The 25,234-nt window shown below is 40.3% G+C and overlaps 2 protein-coding genes across 3 annotated transcripts in view; both read right to left on the minus strand.

Moving 5' to 3' along the window:
- Positions 1–25,234, minus strand: part of LOC137254002 (uncharacterized) — a 106,955-nt gene that overhangs the window by 38,793 nt on the left and 42,928 nt on the right. The window lies entirely within an intron of this gene.
- The window catches only part of Aldh7A1 (aldehyde dehydrogenase 7 family member A1), a 55,426-nt gene continuing 42,954 nt past the window's right edge, over positions 12,763–25,234 (minus strand). For both annotated transcript variants that reach the window (XM_067791657.1, XM_067791658.1), the window contains exons 2-4: positions 15,487–16,135; positions 14,976–15,413; positions 12,763–13,465 (exon numbers count right to left, since the gene is read on the minus strand). In XM_067791657.1, the coding sequence (XP_067647758.1) occupies positions 12,905–13,465; positions 14,976–15,413; positions 15,487–16,135 (1,648 nt within the window). In that variant the 3' untranslated portion in view covers positions 12,763–12,904. The remainder of the gene's footprint in view (positions 13,466–14,975; positions 15,414–15,486; positions 16,136–25,234) is intronic.

Raw genomic sequence — 25,234 nt, forward strand, 5'->3', positions numbered from 1 at the left:
ATGGCGAAATAGCTCATAATCGTAGTAATTTCTGAACCGAACAGACGTGCGCGGAAAAGTAAAATGGACAATAAAAAATTTCTGAGTGAATTTATTGAAATGTATAAATTTTTTTTACGCTTAATTGCCACAGCGAGCAATATTTCTGCAGCACAATTGTTGTCCGTATTCATCGCTGTCTGAAAGAGAACTAATGTTCGGCCAAAAGTTCGTATGGTATATGGCCAAAGCTGCGAACAAGATTGCGGAATGTTCGCGGAAATGTTCCTGTCGTGTATTTGGTGCTTAAGCAGTGACGTGAATTCACATTAATAATTCAATCGTTATGTCTACACATACGCGTGGACGAGGCGGAGAAGCAACGCACAAGCACATGCAGGTATCTTATCTGAAATGCTCCTAAAGGTATGCAATTGTGATTGTGGAAGTGTCGCTCACACATACAAGCGCATGGGGTATGAGAGAAGCTATATAAAAATTATACATCTGTAGTTGTAGCTGAGAAATTTATAACTAACTAGTAAGTTCTGGAATTAGAAAAGCCTAGATATATGCAACAAGGAGGTCGGACAGTATAAAAGGGCGACAACAGTGGAGGCGAGAAATCAGTTTCATTTGAGCTATCAATCAGTTTGGTTATTAAGCAAGCTATTCGTTGCAAAGTATAAGGATTAATGTGAAGAACTTTAATAAAGGCCATTTTTCTATTATTCGATATTGGAGTTATTTATTCAACAGTTTAGCGATACGAACGTTGGCAGAAGATTGCAAATAAGGGGAATTGCAGTAAAATTCGTTACAATATATGGGGCATTCCATCCCATTTCGACCAATTTTGAACCCGACCCCTTTAGAATTTGCTGAAAGTTTTTCTTCTTTTTCTAGCTTACGAAAGACGTTTTTCAGAAGTTTTTCAAATTTTTTCATCCAACTCAAAAAAAGTTATGAATTTAAAAAAAAAACACCGTTTTTGTTTTCAAAATGTTATAGCCTTTTCAAAAATTTACCGTTTGGGATCTTTTTTTTTTTTTTAATTTGTTTTTAAATGTACTTTTCGGAAAAAATTCAAAAAAAATTGTAAAGTTTTTTTTTGTAATTTTTCAGTTTTTCGAGATTTTTCGAATTTCGCCCTTTTTTTTCTCATAAAAAACTTCAATCAATTCTGCAATCATCCCCACTAATCCCGGAGTGGGGCGAGAATTTTTTTTTTTTATTTAATTGAAAAAAAAAACTTTAAAATTGTTTTTGTATTTTTCCCGAAAAGTACATTTAAAAACATTTTTATAAAAAAAATGATCCCAAACGGTCAATTTTTGAAAAAGTTATAGCATTTTGAATTAAACACCGTTTTTTTCAAAATATTTAAAACTCATTTTGAGTTGGAAAACGTGTTTTTTTCAAAATGCTATAACTTTTTCAAAAATTGACCCTTTGGGATCATTTTTTTTAATATGTTTTTAAATGTACTTTTCGGAAAAAATACAAAAAAAATTTTAAAGTTTTTTTTTCAATTAAAAAAAAAATCTCGGCCCACTACGGGATAACTGGGGATGATTGCAGAATTAATTGAAGTTTTTTATGAGAAAAAAAAGGGCGAAATTCGAAAAATCTCGAAAAACTGAAAAATTACACAAAAAAACTTTAAAAATTTTTTTGAATTTTTTCCGAAAAGTACATTTAAAACCAAATTTAAAAAAAAAAGATCCCAAACGGTCAATTTTTGAAAAAGCTATAGCATTTTGAAAACAAAAACGGTGTTTTTTTTTAAATTCATAACTTTTTTTGAATTGGATGCAAAAATTTGAAAAACTTCTGAAAAACGTCTTTCGTAAGCTAGAGAAAGAAGAAAAACTTTCAGCCAATTCTAAAGGGGTCGGGTTCAAAATTGGTCGAAATGGGATGGAATACCCCATATATAAAATTCAAATTATTTATGTATGTAGGTATAGATCGGGTTGCGTCCTAAACAGATCGACCGATCACAACCAAATTTGCACAACCCAGTAGAAACCTTCAAAATATGGTCATAGGCTAATATTTGGTACTACGTAACTCTGAAGGTTTTCATACTAGAACATTGAAATTCAGTAAGGAATTATATGAGATCAATCCCTAACACCACCAAGAAAATGTGAGGTGGTGGAGAAGGGGGCGTGACACCTCCCATATAAATGGAATTTAACATACTGCATATCTCTAGATGTAGTAATGGTAGGATAATGAAAATTGGTAAGGAGCTATATGAGATTAAGTCCTAACACCTCCAGTAAAATGTGGGATTGGGTAAAAGGGGGGCGTGGAGCCTTCCCTACAAATGGGATTGTTCAGAATTACGGCTGCCGTACAAACTTAGGTTATTATAACAGCTAAAGTTTGACTACAGAGTTGTTTGGCTGTTATTCCTTTTGGATGTTTAGTAATCTTTCGCCGTTAAAATTTTTTGGTAACTTCAGTCTATCCACATCTTCTATCTATATATATATAAAGTTAAAATTATGAATGTTTGTATGTAGGTATAAATCGGGTTGCGCCCTAAACGGATCGGCCGATCCCAAATAAATTTGAATCACCCACTAGAAACCGTCCCAAGATGGTCATAGGCTAAACATAACTTCAATATAAACAAGTAAGGAAGGCTAAGTTCGGGTGTAACCGAACATTACATACTCAGTTGAGAGCTGTGGAGACAAAGTAAGGGAAAATCACCATGTTGTAAAAAGTACCTAGGGTAACCCTGGAATGTGTTTGTATGACATTTGTATCAAATGGAAGGTATTAAAGAGTATTTTAAGAGGAAGTGGGCCATAGTTCTATAGATGGACGCTATTTAGGGATATCGCCATAAAGGTGGACCAGGCCTGACTCTAGAATTTATTTGTTAATGATAATTTTAAAAGGGAGTGGGCCTAAGTTCTCTAGGTGGACCAGGGGTGACTCTAGAATTTATTTTGTACGATATGGGTATCAAATGAAAGGTTTTAATGAGTATTTTAATAGTGCGTGGGCCTAAGTTCTATAGATGGACGCCTTTTCGAGATATCGCCATAAAGATGGACCAGGGGTGACTCTAGAATCTGTTTGTACGATATGAGTATCAAATGAAAGGTGTTAATGAGTATTTTAAAAGGGAGTGGGCCTTAGTTCTATAGGTGGATGCCTTTTCGGGATATCGCCATAAACGTGGACCAGGGGTGACTCTAGAATGCGTTTGTACAATATGGGTATCAAATGAAAGGTGTTAATGAGTATTTTAAAAGGGCGTGGCCTTAGTTCTATGGGTGGACGCCTTTTCGGGATATCGCCATAAACGTGGACCAGGGGTGACTCTAGAATGCGTTTGTACAATATAGGTATCAAATGAAAGGTGTTAATGAGTATTTTAAAAGGGCGTGGGCCTTAGTTCTATAGGTGGACGCCTTTTCGAGATATAGCCATAAAGGTGGACCAGGGGTGACTCAAGAATTTGTTTGTACGATATGGGTATCAAATGAAAGGTGTTAATGAGCATTTTAAAAGGGCGTGGGCCTTAGTTCTATAGGTGGACACCTTTTCAAGATATCGCCATAAAGGTGGACCAGGGGTGACTCTAGAATTTGTTTGAACGATATGGCTATCAAATGAAAGGTGTTAATGAGTATTTTAAAAGGGAGTGAGCCTTAGTTGTATAGGTGGATGCCTTTTCGGGATATCGCCATAAACGTGGACCAGGGGTGACTCTAGAATGCGGTTGTACAATATGGGTATCAAATGAAAGGTGTTAATGAGTATTTTAAAAGGGAGTGGGCCTTAGTTCTATAGGTGGATGCCTTTTCGGGATATCGCCATAAACGTGGACCAGGGGTGACTCTAGAATGCGTTTGTACAATATGGGTATCAACTGAAAGGTGTTAATGAGTATTTTAAAAGGGAGTGGGCCTTAGTTCTATGGGTGGACGCCTTTTCGGGATATCGCCATAAACGTGGACCAGGGGTGACTCTAGAATGCGTTTGTACAACATGGGTATCAAATGAAAGGTGTTAATCAGTATTTTAAAAGGGCGTGGGCCTTAGTTCTATAGGTGGACACCTTTTCGAGATATCGCCATAAAGGTGGACCAGGGGTGACTCAAGAATTTGTTTGTACGATATGGGTATCAAACGAAAGGTGTTAATGAGCATTTTAAAAGGGCGTGGGCCTTAGTTCTATTGGTGGACACCTTTTCGAGATATCGCCATAAAGGTGGACCAGGGGTGACTCTAGAATTTGTTTGAACGATATGGGTATCAAATGAAAGGTGTTAATGAGTATTTTAAAAGGGAGTGGGCCTTAGTTCTATAGGTGGATTCCTTTTCGAGATATCGCCATAAAGGTGGGCCAGGGGTGACTCTAGAATTTTTTTGTACGGTATGGGTATCAAATGAAAGGTGTTAATGAGTATTTTAAAAAGGAGTGGGCCTTAGTTCTATATGTGGACGCCTTTTCGAGATATCGCCATAAACGTGGACCAGGGGTGACTCTAGAATGTGTTTGTACGATATGGGTATCAAACGAAATGTGTTAATGAGTATTTTAAGAGGGCTTGAGTCTTAGTTCTATATGTGGACGCCTTTTCGAGATATCGCCATAAAGGTGGACCAGGGGTGACTCTAGAATTTGTTTGTACGATATGGGTATCAAATTAAAGGTATTAATGAGGGTTTTAAAAGGGAGTGGCCCTTAGTTGTATATGTGAAGGCGTTTTCGAGATATCGGCCAAAATGTGGGCCAGGGTGATCCAGAACATCATCTGTCGGGTACCGCAAATTTATTTATATATGCACTACCACGAACAGTATTCCTTCCAAGATTCCAAGAGCTTTTGATTTCGCCCTGCAAAACTTTTTCATTTTCTTCTACTTAATATGGTAGGTGTCACACCCATTTTACAAAGTTTTTTTCTAAAGTTATATTTTACGTCAATAGACTAATACAATTACCATGTTTCATCCCTTTTTTCGTATTTGGTATATAATTATGGCATCTTTTTCATTTTTCGTAATTTTCGATATCGAAAAAGTGGGCGTGGTCATAGTCGGATTTCGGCCATTTTTTACACCAATACAAAGTGAGTTCAGATAAGTACGTGAACTGAGTTTAGTAAAGATATATCGATTTTTGCTCAAGTTATCGTCTTAACGGCCGAGCGGAAGGACAGACCGTCGACTGTGTATAAAAACTGGGCGTGGCTTCAAACCGATTTCGCCCTTTTTCACAGAAAACAGTTATCGTCCTAGAATCTAAGTCTCTACTAAATTTGCTAAGGATTGGTAAATTTTTGTTCGACTTATGGCATTAAAAGTATCCTAGACAAATTAGATGAAAAAGGGCGGAGCCACGCCCTTTTTGAAATTTTCTTTTATTTTTGTATTTTGTTGCACCATATCATTACTGGAGTTGAATGTTGACATAATTTACTTATATACTGTAAAGATATTAAATTTTCTTTTAAAATTTGAATTAAAAAAAAAATTTTTTAAAAAGTGGGCAAGGTCGTTCGCCGATTTTGTTAATTTTTATTAAGCAGACACATAGTAATAAGAGTAACGTTCCTGCCAAATTTCATCATGATATCTTCAACGACTGCCAAATTACAGCTTGCAAAACTTCTAAAGTACCTTCTTTTAAAAGTGGGTGGTGCCACTCCCATTGTCCAAAATTTTACTAGTTTTCTATTCTGCGTCATAAGTTCAACTCACCTACCAAGTTTCATCGCTTAATCCGTATTTGGTAATGAATTATCGCACATTTTCGATTTTTCGATATCGAAAAAGTGGGCGTGGTTTTTGTCCGATATCGTTCATTGAGATGATTGCCCTGGAACCTACATACCAAATTTCATTAAGACACCTCAAAATTTACTCAAGTTATCGTGTTAACGGACAGACGGACGGACATGGCTCAATCGAATTTTTTTTCGATACTGATGATTTTGATATATGGAAGTCTATATCTATCTCGATTCCTTTATACCTGTACAACCAACCGTTATCCAATCAAAGTTAATATACTCTGTGAGCTCTGCTCAACTGAGTATAAAAAGGGGGTGACACCTACCATACAAATGGAATGTTTCATACGGGCGTGGCACCTCCCATACAAATGGAATAATGAAAATTGGTAAGGAGCTATATGACATTAAGTCCTAAAAGCAACAGTAATATATGGAACAGAAAAAAAAGACAAATGGGACTTTCAGAACTATGGCTGTCTTAAAAACTTAGGTTGTTTCAACACGTAAAGTTTGATTGCAGAGTTGAGTTTGGCTGTTATTCCTTTAGTATTCTTTTATGTTATCTTTAGTGTTAGTATTTTTGGATACGCCTGGAGGAATCGGAAAAAACATTTCTGTTTAATTTGATATTAATTGATGTAAGAGCAAAAAGATAAATCACTATGGCAGTTGGTATGGCTTTCTCATATACCGCGTGGTGGACGTCAGGCATGCTTAACCAACGAACCGATATCATTTCGTTACGATAATCAACGTTAATAAACGAAGCAAAGTCATTTCGTCATTTCATTAACGTTAATATGACGTTCTTAACGTTAATAAACGAAACGAAATTACTTTGTTTCGTTTATTAACGTTAATTATCGTAACGAAATGATATCGGTTCGTTGGTTAAGCATGTCTGGTGGACGTACAACTCCGCATTTAAATGACCACTGTCTGCAAACATCTGATACACCGGTGAGCGACATGAGCAAACGGTCAGGCCAAAGTGAGGGTGTGCGGGAGTCGCTGCAAGTTTTATATCGAACCCTTATAAATTTAAGGGGTAATGATCATCCCAAAGGTGGTGCTTTCCTGTTACTTGCTGGAACAGCCGCAGTTGAAGTAAATGCGTGCTTTTTCGTCTATAGACAGCTTTACATACACAAATTTACTCTCTTTAGAAATATGAGAGGGCATTTTGGCGGAAAAACTTCAGCAACAGCTTTTGCTAAACAACTTCTTGAAATTAATTATGGCAAAATTCCTATTTCTTTACTTAGAGATTTGATTTGTTTTCCTCCAAGTTTTTGAGAAACATCACCTGAAGTTTTAATAGCTAGTGTTTCTTCCAAATATTGAATCTATCTTTAGAAAAGGCATTTTAGGCACCTTAAAATGAGAATGTTAATATCACTAGAACCAAGACAACTTACCACTCTCTCAACACAGTCGTGAAAGAGTTCTAAGCTGTGTATATCCGATTGAGTTTATTAGCTCTTTTGAGCCATCAGAAATTTCTCCTCATCGATTGATCCTTAAAAGATCACTGTAAAGGGTCACTGAAGCTATTCATTTTATCGGAAAATTTCGAAAACAAAAAAGTTTAAAACCAAGGATTCCATTGATACCGATAAATTTGTCTTTTCAATTTTAAATGCCTCAAATTTCCTATCCCTATCAATGAAGCTCAAGGACGATCATTAGCTGCGAAGGGATCGATGAGCGCAATACATGTTTTGCCCATGGCCACTTAGGCGTAGCCTGCATATTTTTATAGAAACGTGAGGTAAAACCCACGGGCATAAGCTAGTATATTAATAAAAATGTATAAATAATATTAACATTAATAGTATAGTAATAATAATAACAATAATGATAACATTAGTAATAACAATAGTAATAACACTTATACGGCATCATTAATACCCTATAGATGGTCGGTCAGAATTTAAGTCCAAATTTGCGAAATAAAAAATTAAGATCTGCTTGAAATTACTTGTGTTTAGCTTACCCCTAACGGAGGCTGGTATGGAATTCCAGGTTCTTATAGTGTTGACAAAGAACATGCTCGCAGATGCTATTCTTTTTCCCCCTTCCCACTCCCACCATATGTTTCTTTCCCCTTCGTTCCGTTTTCTCTCCCCTGCTCTCTTATTCTGTTGTTGTTGTTGTAGCAGTGCTTCGCCCCACCTAATAGCCACGACCGATCACAAATTGTCATCAATATCCTCTAACGGGAGTCCAAGGAAACTTGCTGTTTCAACAGGGGTGGACCATAATGAAAGGTGTGTTAGAGGCGTTGGTTCCACATTACAATTAAAGAGATGGTTGGTGTCATGTGGGACACATTGCAAGCGGGGCATACATTTTGTATGTCGGGGTTGATTCTGGATAGGTAAGAGTTTAGCCTGTTACAGTATCCAGAACGAAGTTGAGCTAGAGTTACTCGTGTTTCCCTGGGGAGTATGCGTTCCTCTTCCGCAAGTTTTGGGTACTGTTCTTTGAGTACTGGATTCACCGCGCAATTCCTGGCAAAAAGGTCCGACGCCTGTTTGTGGAGTTCACTGAGGACCTGCTTGTGTTTTTTTGCTTCATACGGCTGAGTTCTCAGGTGCCGTATTTCCTCATAATGCTTACGGAGATGACTCCTTAAGCCTGTAGGCGGTGTTGGCTCATCAATCAGATGTCTGTTGGGATGCCCAGGTTTCTGGGTATTCAACAGGAACTGTTTGGTTAGCATCTTATTTCTCTCCCTGATGGAGAGTGTTCTCGCCTCATTATGTAGATGGTGTGCTGGGGACATAAGAAGACAGCCCGTGGCGGATCTGAGAGCAGTATTTTGGCAGGCCTGCAGCTTCTTCAGTGAGTAATGTTTAGGCTTGGCGACCATATAGGGGAAGCGTAGCATGCAATCGGCTGGCCAATTGCTTTGTATGTGTTATGGGCGTTTCTTCGTATTTACCCCAAGTACTGACAGCAAGGGATTTGAGGTTTTTATTACGGCTCTGGATTTTCGGTACAATTGCGGCTGCATGCTCACCAAAATGTAGATCCAGATCAAACGTCACACCCAAGATTCTGGGGTGTAGGACAGTCGGTAACGTAGTGCCATCGACGTGGATGTTCAAAATGGTCGACATTTGAGACGTCCCTGTTGTAAATAAGGTCGCGGATGATTTAGTCGGAGATAATGCCAGCTTTCGCGAGGCCAAAAACTGGAGAGATTAGGGAGGTAGCCGTTTATTCTGTTGCAAAGCTCATCGATCTGTGGGCCTGGGCCTGTGGCCATTATTGTGCAGTTATAGGCGTAGGAAACGATAGTAACTCCTTCTGATGGCGAAGGTAGCTTAGATATGTAGAAATTAAACAAAAGTGGGAATAGGACACCAGCCTGTGGCACCCCTCGTTTAATTATTCTTGGTTTTGATGTTTCGTTTCTAAATTGCACCGATGCCTGCCGACCACCCAGATAATTTGCGGTCCACCTTTTAAGACATGGGGGAAGGGTAGACCCTACCAGGTCTTGCAGTAACGTGCCATTGTTGACCGTATCAAAAGCTTTTGATAGGTCTAGCGCAACGAGAACTTTTCTATGGTGGGGGTTTTGATATAAACCGCAATTCATCTGGGGGCTAAAGCGCGGTGGTGGTGCTATGGAGTTTTCTGAAGCTATGCTGATGACAGGCTAGCTGCAAATTTTCTTTGAAGTAGGGGAGCAAAATGGCTTCAAGCGTCTTGGCTACTAACGATAGGAGAGATATCGGGCGATATGACTCTCCTATGTTAGCTGGTTTCCCAGGCTTTAGTAGCGGGAGCACCTTGGCCATGTTCCATTTTTCGGGAATGACAAAGGTGGAAAGAGACATGTTGAAGACATGCGCTAAATATTTGAAACCCTCTCTCCCTAGGCTTTTAAGCATCGGCATGGCTATGCCGTCTGGGCCCACTGGTTTCGCTGGTTTAGCATGACCGATGGCATCCTCAACCTCTTTGGCGGTGATGGTAATTGGTGAGGCGCTGAATTTATGTTTATGTCTGTTGACCCTCCGTCTATCTTTGTCCACCGTAGAATGCATTATATATTGTCGGCAGAAGGCGCTCGCGCATTTTTTCACATCCGACAGCACTTTATCGCCAAAGGCTATGGAAACTTTGTCATTGTGCCTAGACGGATTCGACAGGGACTTTACGGTAGACCAGAGTTTACCTACACCGGAATAGAGGTTACAACCTCTTAGGTGCTCCTCCCATTTCGCGCGCTTGTGTTCATCCACAAGCAATCTGATGCGTTGATTTAATCCCTTATTTAATCCCTTATTTAATCAGGGATCGAGCTGTCTTATAAGGTCACGTTCTCTCGCTAAATTTGCGGCCTCCGCCGGAAAGTGGGGCTGAATTTCGGGAATTCTACCGGCGGTAATGACGCGGGCCGAGGCGGATTCAATGACCTTGCGGAAAGCACGCTCCCCTTGGCGAGCATCAGTCGGGATAGGGAGGGCAGCAAAGCGGATGTCTGTGAAGGATTTGTATTCGTCCCACTTTCCTTTTTTAAAGTTTATGAAAGTGCATTTTTCTGTGACGATGAAGTCGGCGGTACGCTCGAGCGAAATAAGTATAGACAGGTGGTCATGCCAATGTTACCAAAGGCTGCCAATTGACGCAGTTTACGAGTTCTGCGCTCACGATTGGTATATCCGGCGAACTGTGACAGCTTGCTACCATACGTGTGGGGGCGTCTCCGTTTATTTTGCAGAACGTCGTTTCTTCAATTTGATCCGCCAACATCTCACCCCTACTGACCACCCGCAAGTTTGAATGCCATAGATCGTGATGGGCATTGAAATCGCTTAAGATAATGCGATTGTTGCCAGTGAGTAAGGCGCTGATATTATGGCGGTATCCACTGGGGCATCAGGTGGCAGGAGGGATGTAGATGTTGATGATTTCTAGGCTTGCATCGCCTGACTGGACAGATAAGCCTCGACGTTCTAAGACACCGTCCCTGCGGCCGATGTCGGGATCAAATATATGATATTGCACAGAGTGGTGTATGATAAACGCGAGGCCGCCTCCATTTCCGCGTCGCGGGCTAAGGCGTAGACTACGGGACATCCTAGGGTGTGAACAGCAAGGAGCTACAAAAGATTTATAGAAGTTACGTGGACGTCTGGTTTTGGGATCTAGCCCAGAACAACCTGTCCGATGCAACCATCCCTTACAAGAGATATACTGGCAAGAGTATGACCGTCCTAAAAAGATTCTTTTCCGGAAATGCAGCAAAACCATTTCTCAGGACCGGAGTCAGGAGACGGGCTCGGATTGGGTTCGATACCTTCCCGGAGCAGGAGAATATGGAGCAGTCCCCCTGCAAGGAGCTGCTAGGAGGATGACAATTTGTGGGAGGGACACAACAAATTAAACGGGGTTACACTGAAATGACAGTCCTTTGTCGGGAAAAATCCCGAGTAGCTCCGGTACATATAAATCTCTATTTTTTTCTGTTCCTTTCGCTCTCTCTATTCCCACATTATCTTCACCTTGTTCTCCCCTTACACCGCAGCCGCATCTCTTCCATCTCTTATATATTATCCTTTTCTTAACCCCTCCCCATCCTAATTTTTTATGATCCAAAAAAAAATTGTGTTTAAAAAAATGTCCCCATATGCACTGTACCTCCCATTTTTTGATGTTGGGATGAACACCTTCACGTTCTACGAAGTTCTTCTGGTCTTGTGGACAACTCTAGACACTTCTTCCTCTGTCAAGAGGTTAGAACTACAGCAATTGGTGCTGGTTTGAATAATCGGGCCCCTTCATACAACATCTACACTATCACTAAACCTAAGGGGCTTAAGAGGTCATCTCCGTACGCATTATGAGGAAATACGGCACGCGAGAACACAGCTGTATAAAACAAAAATGCACAAACAGGTCATCAGGGATATCCACAAACATGCATCGAACCTCTATGTCAGGTATTGCCCGGCGAATCCAGTTCTTAAAGAAAAATACCCAGAATTAGAAGAAGTGGAGCGCACTCTCCCTACGGAAACGCGCGCCACTCTCGCTCAACTTCGATCTGGGTACTGTAACAGGTTAAACTCTTACCTATCCAGAATCAACCCCGACATACAAAATGTATACCGTGCTTGCAATGTGTCCCCACATGACGCTTGACGCTTACCATCTCTTCAATTGTAATGTGTGAGGCGTTGTTCTCTAACACCTTTCTCACTATGGTCCACCCTGTTGAAACTGCAAGTTTCCTTGGACTCCCATTAGAGGACATTTATGACAATTTGTGATCGATCGGACCTATTGGATGGGGCGAAGCACTGCTACAACAACAGTACTGCCAGAACTAGCCGCTTTTGATGATGTGGTAGATGGGATACCGTTCAATGGTTGTAAACAGGGCACTTCGCAATAGGGGTCTGTACGATGTGTCTGAATAACTTAAATAGACAGCTGTGCTAGCTGTATGGAGGACGGCGAGTTAGAATGATTCAGTCACTTAATGCTCAGCTGTCCAGCCTTTGAGAGAATGAAAGCGACTACCCTCAAGAAATATTCAAACCTATCTCAGTCTCATCCATAACTTTACTCTTGCGACAACACAGCCGACTTTTAAAGTCCACAAAGTTTGGCAGCGGACAACCATGAGGTGTATGTTTTTTTTTTTTTGTGATAATAAATACGGGTTCCGCTTTTGTGAGGTTTACCTTCCTCACGTTCTACCGTGACCATAGCGAAATATTCCACACAAAGGTTACCAAAAGCTGCAAACCCCTGTATTGAAAGGGGACGACTGCGTTCTTTGCTTTAGCTTTCAAGATCTTCTTAACTACCCTGATCCACCACACTCAATTGAACTTTAGCTCAATAGCGGCCCAAATGGACGTGACATGTAGAAATGTCCGTTGAAAAGAATTATTGGAGAGTTATACTATGTAATAAAATTAAAAAAAAAAATTGTAACTCAGAAAGTTCATCCATAGGTTAATACCACCCAGAACGGATAATCCAATTTTTTACAAAAATATCTTAAAATTTAATATAAATTCTTCTGCTATTGACAAAAGATACAATAACTATCATTTTACAAACTACTCGCACATTTCAACCGCCTATTCTTTAAAATTATCTCACATGCATCTCACGTCTTTATTTTAAACATCAAAAACAACTCCTTGTGCAAAAGCCATTTTACCGGAATGATTCAATACGACGGTGGCACGTTTGCAATATGCTTTCCATGCATCCGATCCCGATTCTCTACCACCACCTGTATATTTTTCACCACCAAAAGCGCCACCAATTTCCGCACCATTCGTTGAGGTATTAATATTAACAACACCACAATCGGATCCTTGTGGTCCCATCCATTTAAATGCGTTTGATATATTTTCAGTAAATATTGACGAAGATAAACCTTGATAAACTTCATTATTCCATTCAATTGCCTGTTCTAGGGAACTAGCTTTCAATATATAAACGATCGGTGCAAATGTTTCACGGTGCACCACTGGAGCGTCATGTGGCAAATCCGTAATAATGGTTGGTTCAATAAAGAATCCATCACGCTGTATTACTTTTCCGCCAAATGCAATCTTACCACCATGTCTCACAGCTTCGTCAATAGCGTTTTTATATTTTTCAACGCTTAACTGTGAATGTACGGGCCCAACGAGTGTGTTCGGGTCTAATTGATGACCAATTCTGGGGATTACCTATAAAATAGATTGTTTTGTAAAAAAATATTGATATTTGAGAAGTAATACGGATTACTAGTTGGCAAGCATTCCTTGCGGTCACTGTCTATTTCTTACTCTTTCGGTATTCCTTTCCCTCTATTTTCGAAATTTATCGTCTTATTCTGCATTTCTTAATATCTCTAACTGCTGCCTTAATTGTGCATTACCTTTTAACTTTGCTTCCGTTCCCCATTCGCTTTCTCGCTGTCTTGCTTTCGGTCTCCCTATCCCTTCTCCTCCTTTTCGCTTTCGGGCTTCCAGTGCCCGCTCCCTCCTTTTCTCCTCTCCCTCTTTCACTCCTGTCTTTTTTTACCTCACTCTTCTGCTTTTCTATTCTACTTGCGTGGCTTCCTACTTCCCATCTCCCCCTCGCTCTCATTGTTCAAAACTTACGAAGGATCTCTGTTGGTCGAATGAGCACCTGATCGAAATAGCGGGCCCAGCAGTAAGTTAATGCGGATAGGGGTCAAGAACCGTGCGCCATCCTGGATCGGGAAGGGTTCGGTCAATTACAGCTTAATCGAACCGTCGGGGAACAAATCTTCTTCTTGTCACGCATAATTTCTGTCGCAGCTGAAGGGACGTTTGTAATGGAAATTACCTAAATTAGGTTTGGTTAGGAGGGCGTTCATTGGAGTTCCCTATAGTATCGCTCGCAGATAATTTTTCTTCAATGTTAAGTGTCGGGTAGGATCACATTGGTGCAACCAAACACTTTCTTCAGTGATCTGTGATTACGCCCGTAAATACTCGCCTGGGGTTTTGTTTGGTTTGAGAAAGCAGTTCCTTTCTTCCCTATTAAAAACCTGTCATAGGCACCTTACGACCGCACAATTATCCGGGTTGGTCCACAGCAACTCCTTCATCTTAATAGTGTATTCCTCGATTTTCCTCAGGAAATAACCAAGTGGGGGAAGAACCGAGCTATTCGCCTCGTTTCTGGCAACAGCATTGGCAAGTTTATTTCCTGGGGAAGAAGAAGATTAGAAGAAAATTTTTCTAAGCGGGGTCGCCCCTCGGCAGTGTCTGGCAAGCGCTCCGATTGTATTTCTGCCATGAAAAGCTCTCAGTGAAAACTCATCTGCCTTGCAGATGCCGTTCGGAGTCGGCATAAAACATGTAGGTCCCGTCCGGCCAATTTGTAGGGAAAAATCAAGAGGAGCAAGACGCAAATTGGAAGAGAAGCTCGGCCTTAGATCTCTTCGGAGGTTATCGAGCCTTACATTTATTTTTTTTTTTTTTTATATAAAGGGAGACATTGGGCTGCGCTGTGAACGAGATTGCGACTCGATATCAGATTATATGAAGATTCGTATGCCTTTAAGGCAGTCTGGGTGCTTATTCATTACATTGTTCTATGACACTGTGTTGTCCTGGAGAAGTTTAACTGTCCCTCTTATTTCATTTTCCTTTTGTAAGTCCTATTCCTCGCTCGAAGAATAGCTTGTACTCTGTACGAAAATTCCCAATGTCGAAGAGTACTAACCTTCTTATATTGGGCAATCATTCCCTGTACCAGACGGTCATACAATGTCTCGTGCACTATTACACGACGCGTACTAGTGCAACGCTGTCCACCGGTAGCAAGACCGCCAAACACGGCTGCATACAATGCGGTATCAAAGTTAGCATCTTCATCTATAACCAAAGCATTGTTACCACCCAATTCCAATATGGATTTGCCAAAACGTTTTTGTACTTCGACCGCAACATTGCGACCAGTTTCGCAGCTACCTGTAAATGATACAAGTTTAACCCGCGGATCGGAAACAAGCTTCTGACCCACATTTGGGCCACCCTGACAAAGTAATGAAGCTGGAGGTAAGTTATTGCGTTTAAAAATATCAGCGACGATCTTTGTGGTCGCCACAGCAATAAGTGAAGTGCAGGGTGAACCCTTCCAGAGGCAGGTATTGCCAACAGTCTGTAAAAATAAAAGAAATGACTAATCAATAAATCTGTAGACAGAAATGCCAATGCAAAAAAAATACACCCACCAAAGCAATAGCGGCATTCCAACCAAAAACAGCATTAGGAAAATTATATGCTGATATTATTCCCACCAACCCCAAAGGACGCCACGTTTCCAGTATGGTGTGATCAGCACGTTCGGAATTTATCACTTGGCCAGCATACATGCGAGATAAGCCCGCTGCATAATCACAGATATCAATAAATTCTTGAACTTCACCTAAGCCCTCGGTGTAGATTTTTCCAACTTCTAAACTCACAAGCTTGGAAAGTGGCTCTTTATATTTGCGCAATTCGTCGCCAATTTGTCGTACAATTTCTCCACGCTGTGGTGCTGGCAGCTGTGACCATTCTTTGTATGCCTCAGCGCCTAGTTTGATAGCTTCATCCATTTCTTGTACACTACCCATGCGTACATTGGCAATTTTTCGTCCTGAGCCAGGATCAATAGCCGCCACTAGCTCACCAGAACCTTTCCATGTGCCATTATATACACCACAATTATCTTGCTCAATACCAATGTCTTTGAGAAATGAATATTCTGTTGAATTAATGAGGTAATCATTTTTGGAGTTTCTTGTGGAACTTTTATGGAAAAGGGTCGACTGCGCTAAGAGTCCAGTTGAGTTATGCTTGAAAAGCATGCAACGGTTTAAATATCTCAAAACAGACATGCTAGAATTGGAACAAGAAGGAGAAATTATTAGTCTAATAAGGTAAGTGATTGGATTAGTCGAAACTAAAGTTACGAATGGGAAATATGAAAAAAGCCCTAAAACTATTATTCCCTTCTTCCGGGTTTAATGTGAGCCAAATAAGTCACTCAGTTCCTGCAATAGGTTAATGCGTGCATGGAAACTACCCCCACTTCCATCGGGGACATATTTGTTCATTGCGTGGCTTACACTGTTCCCACCAGATACTTCTTACTTTCATATCTAAACTTAATTAGAAATAAAAGATCCACCTTCCCCTCCTCTGCAAGAGTAAAGAAAACCATGTAGCCGCAAATCCGTGCTGTTTTGTCTGCGGCTCTGACATCGGCAAAAAAAGTGACGAATCGACTTCTCATCCTGACAGCTTCTGAAAAAGGAGCCTTTGCACAGAGATATGTAGGTCTATGGTGCCCTTATTGTCTTCACAGCACCTCAGCTCAGCATTATAGGGTTTATATGTCTACTTTCTAACTTCAGCTACCCAAGAATAATGATGAAGTTCTCTCAGTGCATATTTGTTAAGTTTGAGAAAAAAGCTTGATTTATTCCTAGCCAAACAGGGACATTATCCTTGTAGTGTGTTCTTTAATTTTCCTCAAGGGATAACCCAATCGTGATCGTAAATAGTTGTCCGCCTCGTTTTAAATGCATTTCATCCGCAAATTCGTTCACTTCAGTATTATTATCTCCTGAGACCTGACAAGGAAAATATTGTAAAAATCTAGGAACGCCAGCCAGGCTATACATCCCCGCATTCTAAATCTTTTAACAATGTCATTAACAAGGAATTCTAATGTTTATAACAATGTTTAGCTGTCAACAAAGATCGTATCATTGGTCTCTGAGACTGTACTATCCTGTAGCAATGTATTTGCTCACCATTTGGCATAGACCTCAGCTGGAAACACACTACAAGATGCGGATAGTCAGTACGATGTATCGAGTATAGACCAGCCCAAAACTCCCTTTCGCAAATTCAAGCCGCCTGTGTGTAGTTAAAAGTTCCTGCAATTGATTGTCCTCTCTTCCCCCGCTCCCAGCTGTATAACTGTCTCAGTGTCTCAAAAGGAAACATTTTGTCCCAACGTACTGTTACGAATATTAGTAAAACTAAGGAGTGCTGCCAGCTCTAAGCCGATGCTAAGCAGTGACGTGAATGCACATCAATAATTCAATCATCATGTATCTACATAAACGAAACAATAACATATATGTACCATGTACGTGTACGAGCAGCAGAGAGTCAATGCACAAATCCATGCATATATCTGAGATACTCCTATAAGTATGCAATGAGAAAAACTATAAAATTGTGCAATTGTAGTTACAGCTGAGAAGTTTGAGAGCTACTGGACTAGTATATTCTGGAAGCGTCTAGAAGATGCGAACGAGGAAACCAAAGAGTATAAAAGGCGACAGATGTAGAGGCGCTGTAATTCAGTTTGAGTTGAGCACTCAATCAGTTATTGACTAAGCACGCGATCTGGTAGTAGAGTTTGATTTGAGTTATCAATCAGTTTGGTTATTAAGCCAGCGAGTAGCAAAGTATAAGTGTTATTGTGAAGTACTTTAATAAAGGCCATTTTTCCATTATTCAATATTGGAGTTATTTATTCAACAGTTTAGTGATTCGAACTTAGCAGAGGATTGCAAATAAGAGGATTTGCAAGCAAATTCGTTACAATTGGTGTCAGAAGAGGAATTGTTGAATAAATTCTAGAGGGCAACAAGGACATGGCAAAGTTAAGTGAATTGAAGATCCCGCAACTGAAGAAGGAGTTGGAGAACCGTGGATTGAATACAACCGGCATTAAACTCGAACTTCAGGCACGACTACGAGAGGCAATGGAATTAGAAGGAATTGACGTGGAAGAGTATGTCTTTCATCTTGATGGCAATGAGACAACAAAATTGGAGGAGAAAAATGAAACACCGCAGACAATGGCGAACACAGACTTGAACATGATATTGGCTGCAATATCGGCACAAATGTCCGAAATATCATCACAAATATCCACCAACATGTCATCTCAACTAGAAGAACAGAAAACGTATATGTCATCACAATTGGAATCGCAGGAGACACGTATAACATCCAAGATGGAAGCACAGGAGACACGTATATCCGAAATGTCGTCGCAAATGTCATCTCAACTGGAAGAGCAGAAGACATATATGACATCCCAGCTGGAATTACATGAGACACGTATTTCAGAAATGTCGACACAGATTACATAAAAGATGGAAACACAACTGAAAGAGCAAGAGGCACGTATATCATCAAAACTCGAAGCGCGTATGGACGAGAAAATAACGCAGTTTGAAGAAAAATTCGAGGCAGAGGTGGATGCTTTGAGAGGTCGTATACAGGAATTGCAACTAATTCGCCCAGTTGTTTCAGCAAGCAATACGAAGGTAAAAACTCCAACTTTTTACGGCTCTGTTCCTTGCAAGGTGTTTAAGATTCAGTTTGAGAAGACCGCAGCAGTGAACAACTGGAGTGCTGAAGATAAAGTTGCTGCATTATTCGTGGCATTGAAAGGATCTGCTGCTGAAATCCTACAGACTATTCCCGAGGGAGAGCGGAACAACTACGAAACATTGATGAGCGCTCTAGAGAGGCGATGCGGAAGCGAACACAGGAAGCAGATACACCAAATAGAGTTGCAAAACCGCTACCAAAAAGCTAATGAGACTTTGCAGGGGTTTGCGTCAGATGTCGAAAGGCTTGCACATTTGGCGAATGCCGACGCACCCGTGGAATACACCGAAAGAGTAAAAATTCGGAGCTTTATAAATGGCATACGGGACGTCGAAACGAAGCGAGCCAACCGCCGGTGCCATGCATGCATGGAGTACTCGCGATTTTTGCAGGGTATGCCCAAATACTACACTGAGATCGTGTTTCGAACTTTAATTATTCGATCTTATTGCGATGGGCCACAATTTTACTCAGAGTCCGGTGTAACGCCTATATCAAATTTTCTTCCTAGTCAGTATTTATAATGATCCGGCTAACACGTGGAATAATGTAGAAAAGCTTCACATGACGCCTACACCGAACTTTAAGAGGGAAGCCAGGTTAACCTTTATCCCCATGCATCATATTGTGACGAATATTACCATCTCTAAGCTGTTACTAAGTAAATGCACACCAACAAAAACACTAAAGCAAGTTACATAAACACATTAATCATCATTTACCCACATACATACAAGGTAACGAGGAGATAACTCACATACAGATGTAGTCATCAGTCGAAGTAATACTCACATATACACACGCATATGGCTATGCGAGAGGCTATACACTACAAATACACACGCCTTTAGCTGGTAACCAAGTAGAAAATTCTAGAAGAAGAAACGTCTAGACACTTGGGGAAGAGAGTATAAAAGCAGCACAAGCTGAGTCGGTAATCCGTTTGATTTAAGCACGCTATTGGTTGCGAAGTATAAGTGTTATTGTGAAGTACTTTCAAAGTAGTCTAGTAAAGACCATTTTGCATTATTGAATATTGGAGCTATTTATTCAACAATTTAGCGATACGAACATTAGTAGAAGGTGTAAAATAAGTGCAGTTTCCCTAATTTCGTTACAATATAGTATATTCTACAAAAAATTTATGGTTTCCCTATTGCACCTGAATACCCTCACAGCATCTACTATAATTTAGAAAACAGTAGACATGCCTTATAGATACTTAGACAGAACTAGATATTCCGGCAGCACGTGTAATGATCTAGCTAAACCCTTTGCAATTTAGCTGGGCCATCTCTGTCATCTCATTTGCCTATATTATTTTTTAACCATTCTCTTTTAATTCAGAAAGCCTTGATGAAACCTGCTCGATAACTTTTGTGAAGAAAAACTCTTCAAATTTGGACAAATATTCCCAATTTTTGAAACTTCAACAAAATCACTCTAATAACGGTTTTATTAACATTTTGAAACTTGCTTTATGAGTTTGTCCCATCAAGAGTTAAAAAAAAAAAACAATGAATTCATGACTTGAGTTTTTTTTCAAACAAGATACATTTTTGTGCAGTTTGTTTGGCAACCCAAATCAAAGATCGAATGCTGAGTGGAATATCAGTCGTCTCGTTATAGGCCACATCTCAGCGAAGTTTCTAAAAACCATCCTTTTTAAGAATTTATTTTACGAACACCCTACCTCAAATTATCTTTTTTCAAACCGGCCTTTCTCAGCATAACTTCAATATATTGTGACGAATATTAGTAACACTAAGTGATACTCACATCACTAATCTGATACTCACATCACTAATCTGATAATATGTCAATAAAGCCACAACAACAATAAGGCAAGCTGCCACACTTGTATGTACGTAAAGCGCCAAATACACGACACGAACATTTCCGCGAACATTCCGCAATCTTGTTCGCAGCTTTGGCCATACACCATACGAACTTTTGGCCGAACATTAGTTCTCTTTCATACAGCGATGAATACGGACAACAATTGTGCTGCAGCAATATTGCGATTAAAGTCGCATAATCATTATTCTTTTTAATTCTATTACAATAATCTTTGCTTTTTACTTGCCACAATGATGGCAAAGATTTATACATTTCAATAAATTCACTCAGAAATTTTTTATTGTCCATTTTACTTTTCCGCGCACGTCTGTTCCGTTCAGAAATTACTACGATTATGAGCTATTTCGCCATACACGCACGAACAGTATTTTGATTTTTGGCGAACATTTGCGCGAACTGGCAAACACCACCATACACGACAGAAAAGGTCGCAGAAACATGACATAACGGGAATGTTCGCGGAAATGTGCGTGTCGTGTATTTGGCGCTTAAACAAATTAATCATCATGTACACACATGCATACAAGCAGCAGAGAGATACTCCCAAACCCATGTCCATTGTACAGGTTTACAAGTATGATATGTATGAAAAGGAAACAATTCCTTTCACCTTCTAACACCCGCGTGGAACATGCGTTTGACACTGAACGAAGTGTCAAAATTACCGGTGTTGCCGTCGTGGAAAGCAACGCAGGGAAACAAAAAAAAGAGCGGAATATCAGATAAGGGTTGCTGTGATGGTAAATTTTTTTGAACGAATTTAGTATGAAAATGTAGTGCACCTATATGGGTCCTGCAGAAAATTATACAAAAGTCTTGAATTGGGGTATCTGAGCACGCGTAGTTATTCCAGTATTAAGAATGCAAACACGGGTGCTAAGTTTTTCTACCCGTTCAAAAGTTATCCGCGAAAAACAGTTTGAATTGAAATCGAGGTCGGCTGCAATAACCCGTCCAAAAATGTGAATAGAGAAATGAAAAGACGCGTTTTGTCCTGTTATTAATAGTTCAAAAGCGAGAAGTATTCGAATTATTGGAAGCGAGGCAAAAACGCGTCTATTAATACCTCCCCCGACCAGTGTTGGTACACGTAGGGAAAATTCCCTATTCGTGGGGGTTTTAGTCGGAAAAAATTACCGTGGGGAATAAAAGACAGATTTTTATATATTCTGTAAATGCAGGGATTTTTCGACAAAGTGAAGCTAAATGTGCAAATATATTTGTCTTTTTACATGTTTAATTTGTTTGGCCCGAAACACAAATACGTTCATTTGGCAACTTTCTATTAAAAAATATGGTTACGTGGATTTATAATAACAACTCCTACTTAACGTTATTATTGGCAACACTGTAATCAGCTGATTCAATGAAAACACAATTTTTTCAAGCAAACGTCCAATTCCTATAATTCGTTTGGCGCCTTTCGCCGCTGATTTATAAAGGTACATTTAAAGAAAAATTAAAAGCATTGGTATTGTAACGAATTTAATGTAACTCCGCTTATTTTCAACTTGCGTTCTTACGTTCGTATCGCTAAATTGTCGAATAAATAAATCAAATATTTAATAATGCAAAACGGTCTTTATTAGACTACTTTGAATAACACTAATACTTCACAACTGTTATCGTGTTTAAATCAAACTCAAGTCAGACTACTCCGCTTTTGCCGCTTTTATACTCTTTTCTGCATCGTTGGGATATTCCAGATGTTTCTCCTTGTAGAATGTTCTACTTGTTTACCCTAGTAATTTAGCTACATATATGTATACCTATTTGTAGTTTATAGACTCACACATAGGCATATGCGTGTATATATGTGAGTAATACTTTGACTGTTGACTAACTATGTACATCTGTGTGTGAGTTATCTTTTCGCTGCCTTGTATACGTACATGGTACATATGTGTAGACGCAATTATTGTTCGTTTATGTAGATCAGGGCTATTCATTTCATAGCAAAATTGTGCCCTCTCAATTCACACGCAATGATTCGCTCTGTCGTCGTTAATTGAATTAGTCGTCGCTTGGCACTTGGCGTAGCAAAATCGGTGATGGGTATTGGCTGATCAGTATCAAAATATGTACGAAAAATTATGCGCGATACATATGCTAGTAAGCGACTAAATGAAAAATCGATTCAACCGCACGGTCATCGCGACGATTGCGCCCTTCACTAATACAGGTGCACTTTCAGTTTTGAATAGCCCTGATGTAGATACATAATGATTGAATTATTGATGTGAATTCACGTCACTGCTTAGCATCGGCTTAGAGATAGCAGCACCCCTTAGTTTTGCTAATATTCATAACACTGCCCTCCACCTAAGTCTGATCGTCCCGATCAGACAAATCTCTTGATCTAAATGCTGCTAGCATCTCCAAATGAACCACCCTTCTTCTTCGTGGTTTCCCAATTGTTTGTATACGGTAGATGACATCACTGATCCTCTTCACAACTCTGTACAGCCCTTCCCAGCTGCACCGATATTTGGATGGAACACCTTTCAGCCGGTGAGGGTCGTATAGCAGTACCAAATCTCCCTCCAAGAAACCTTCCGAATTAAGGTTCTTGTCATACCTGTGTTTCGTCTTACTTCTCATTATCCTGGGCCGTTCCATCACACTATGTTGCTTGGCCAATAAAGAACTACTTCGCAAAGCTTGATCTTGACGGATTGACTTTGCATCATCAGTATCGTCTTGACGCTTCACAACAGTAGTACGCGCTGGCTTAAAACCACCCTTGCATTCTTTCTAGAAAATTCTTTCAGTCATTTTAGTGCGTCCATTAGGGTTTGTCAATGCCAGTGTTTTCCTCGCAGGTACCTTTGATTTCGCTTTATTTGGCCCATTCGATCCATCAACCTTTTCTTTTGACTTTCGTGGCCTTTGTAGAGTCTTCTCCACCAGTACTCGATTACTACTGAAACATTCTTCCAAACTGAAGTTAAGTGGCACATCCTGGTTCTCATAGCGCACAATCTTTCTTGGCATATCAATCCTGATGTCATGGTCAACTAAGAAGTCCACTCCCAATATGACTTCATCAACGATCTCCACCACAACGAATTTGTGTAGAACCATGACCTTCCCAATTAGGACTTCACATATCACTTCTCCCTGCACTTGGTTATACTCGCCTGTGACCGTACGCAACCTTGCTCCAGGTAACGGTTTTACTCTCCTGTTGACTAAATCAGATCGAATCAAGGAATGAGATGCGCCCGTATCTACAGTCAGTACATGCTCCTTGCCATCCACATTCCCTGTGATGGTAAGACTGCTTGATTTCCTTCCAATTTGCGACACAGATATCAGAGGACATTCAACAGCTGGAGCGAGCTCTCGATCTTTACATCTGGCACGCTCTTGCTCATCTCCTCCAGCTTTGCGTTTACGGCCACCCACATTGTTGGAACTATCAGGACCAAGATCGCAATGACGTGCAATGTGACCGGACTTCCCGCATTTGAAGCATTTGATAACTTTTTTACTCCGCTTTTGCGATCCTTTCAGCGCCTCCAATATCGCGTCTACCCACTCTGGCCTTTCTACTTCCACACGGCGTGCTTTGAAAACTGGCTTACACAGAAGCGACGCTGTTTCCTGAATCAGAGCTTGTGACACCGTTTCTGCGAATGTTGACTTTGGGTTTGCGTATGTAGCTCGTTGTTTCGGCGTCCCGTATGCCATTTATAAAGCTCTGAATCTTTACCCTTTTAGTGTATTCCACGGGTGCGTCCGCATTCGCTAAATGTGCTAGCCTTTCAATATCCGACGCAAACTCTTGCAATGTTTCACCAGGCCTCTGGAAGCGGTTCAGCAACTCCATTTGGTATATCTGTTTCCTGTGTTCGCTTCCGTATCTTCGTTCTATAGCAGCCATCAATGCTTCGTAATTGTTACGTTCGTACTCTGGGATGGTCTGTAGGATCTCACCAGCTGGTCCTTTTAAAGCCACGAACAATACTGCAACTTTATCTTCGGCATTCTAGTTGTTCGCTGCTGACGTCTTCTCAAATTGAAGCTTAAATACCTGGAAAGGAACAGAACCATCAAACGTTGGTGATTTTACCTTCAGAGTAGACGCTGAAGTGATTGGACGGTTCAATTGTAACTCCTGAATCCGATCTTTCAAAGCATCCATCTCAGCCTCCATTTTATCTTGTCGTTCACTAAAACCCTCCAACTGCGATGATATGCGATCCTCTTGCGCTTTCAACTGCTGAGCCAACTGAGATATCATATATGTCTTCTGTTCTTCCAGTTGCGATGCCATATATATCTTCTGTTCTTCCGGTTGAGATGACATTTCTGAAATACGCGTTTCTTGTGATTCCATTTGAGATGCCATATATGTCTTCTGTTCTGCCAGTTGAGATGACACTGTCGATGTTTGAGCAGATATTGCCGCCAAAATCATGTTAAAGTCTGTGCTCGTAACTGTCTGCGATGTTTCGGTTTTCTCCTAAATTTTTGTTGTTGTCTCGTCGCCATCAGGATGAAAGACATCATCGTCCACATTAATTCCCTCCGACTCCATTACCTCTCGTAGCCGTGCTTCAAGTTCGACCTTATTGCCGGTTGTATTCAATCCACGGTTCTCCAACTCCTTTTTCAGTTGATGGATCCTTAATTCACTTAACTTTGCCATATCCAAGATGTATTCGCAATCTTCGGAATTTATTCAAAAATTCCTCTTCTGACACCAATTGT

The sequence above is a fragment of the Eurosta solidaginis genome, chromosome 5 (assembly GCF_040869045.1).
Source record: "Eurosta solidaginis isolate ZX-2024a chromosome 5, ASM4086904v1, whole genome shotgun sequence".
In the NCBI taxonomy this organism is placed as follows: Eukaryota; Metazoa; Arthropoda; class Insecta; order Diptera; family Tephritidae; genus Eurosta; species Eurosta solidaginis.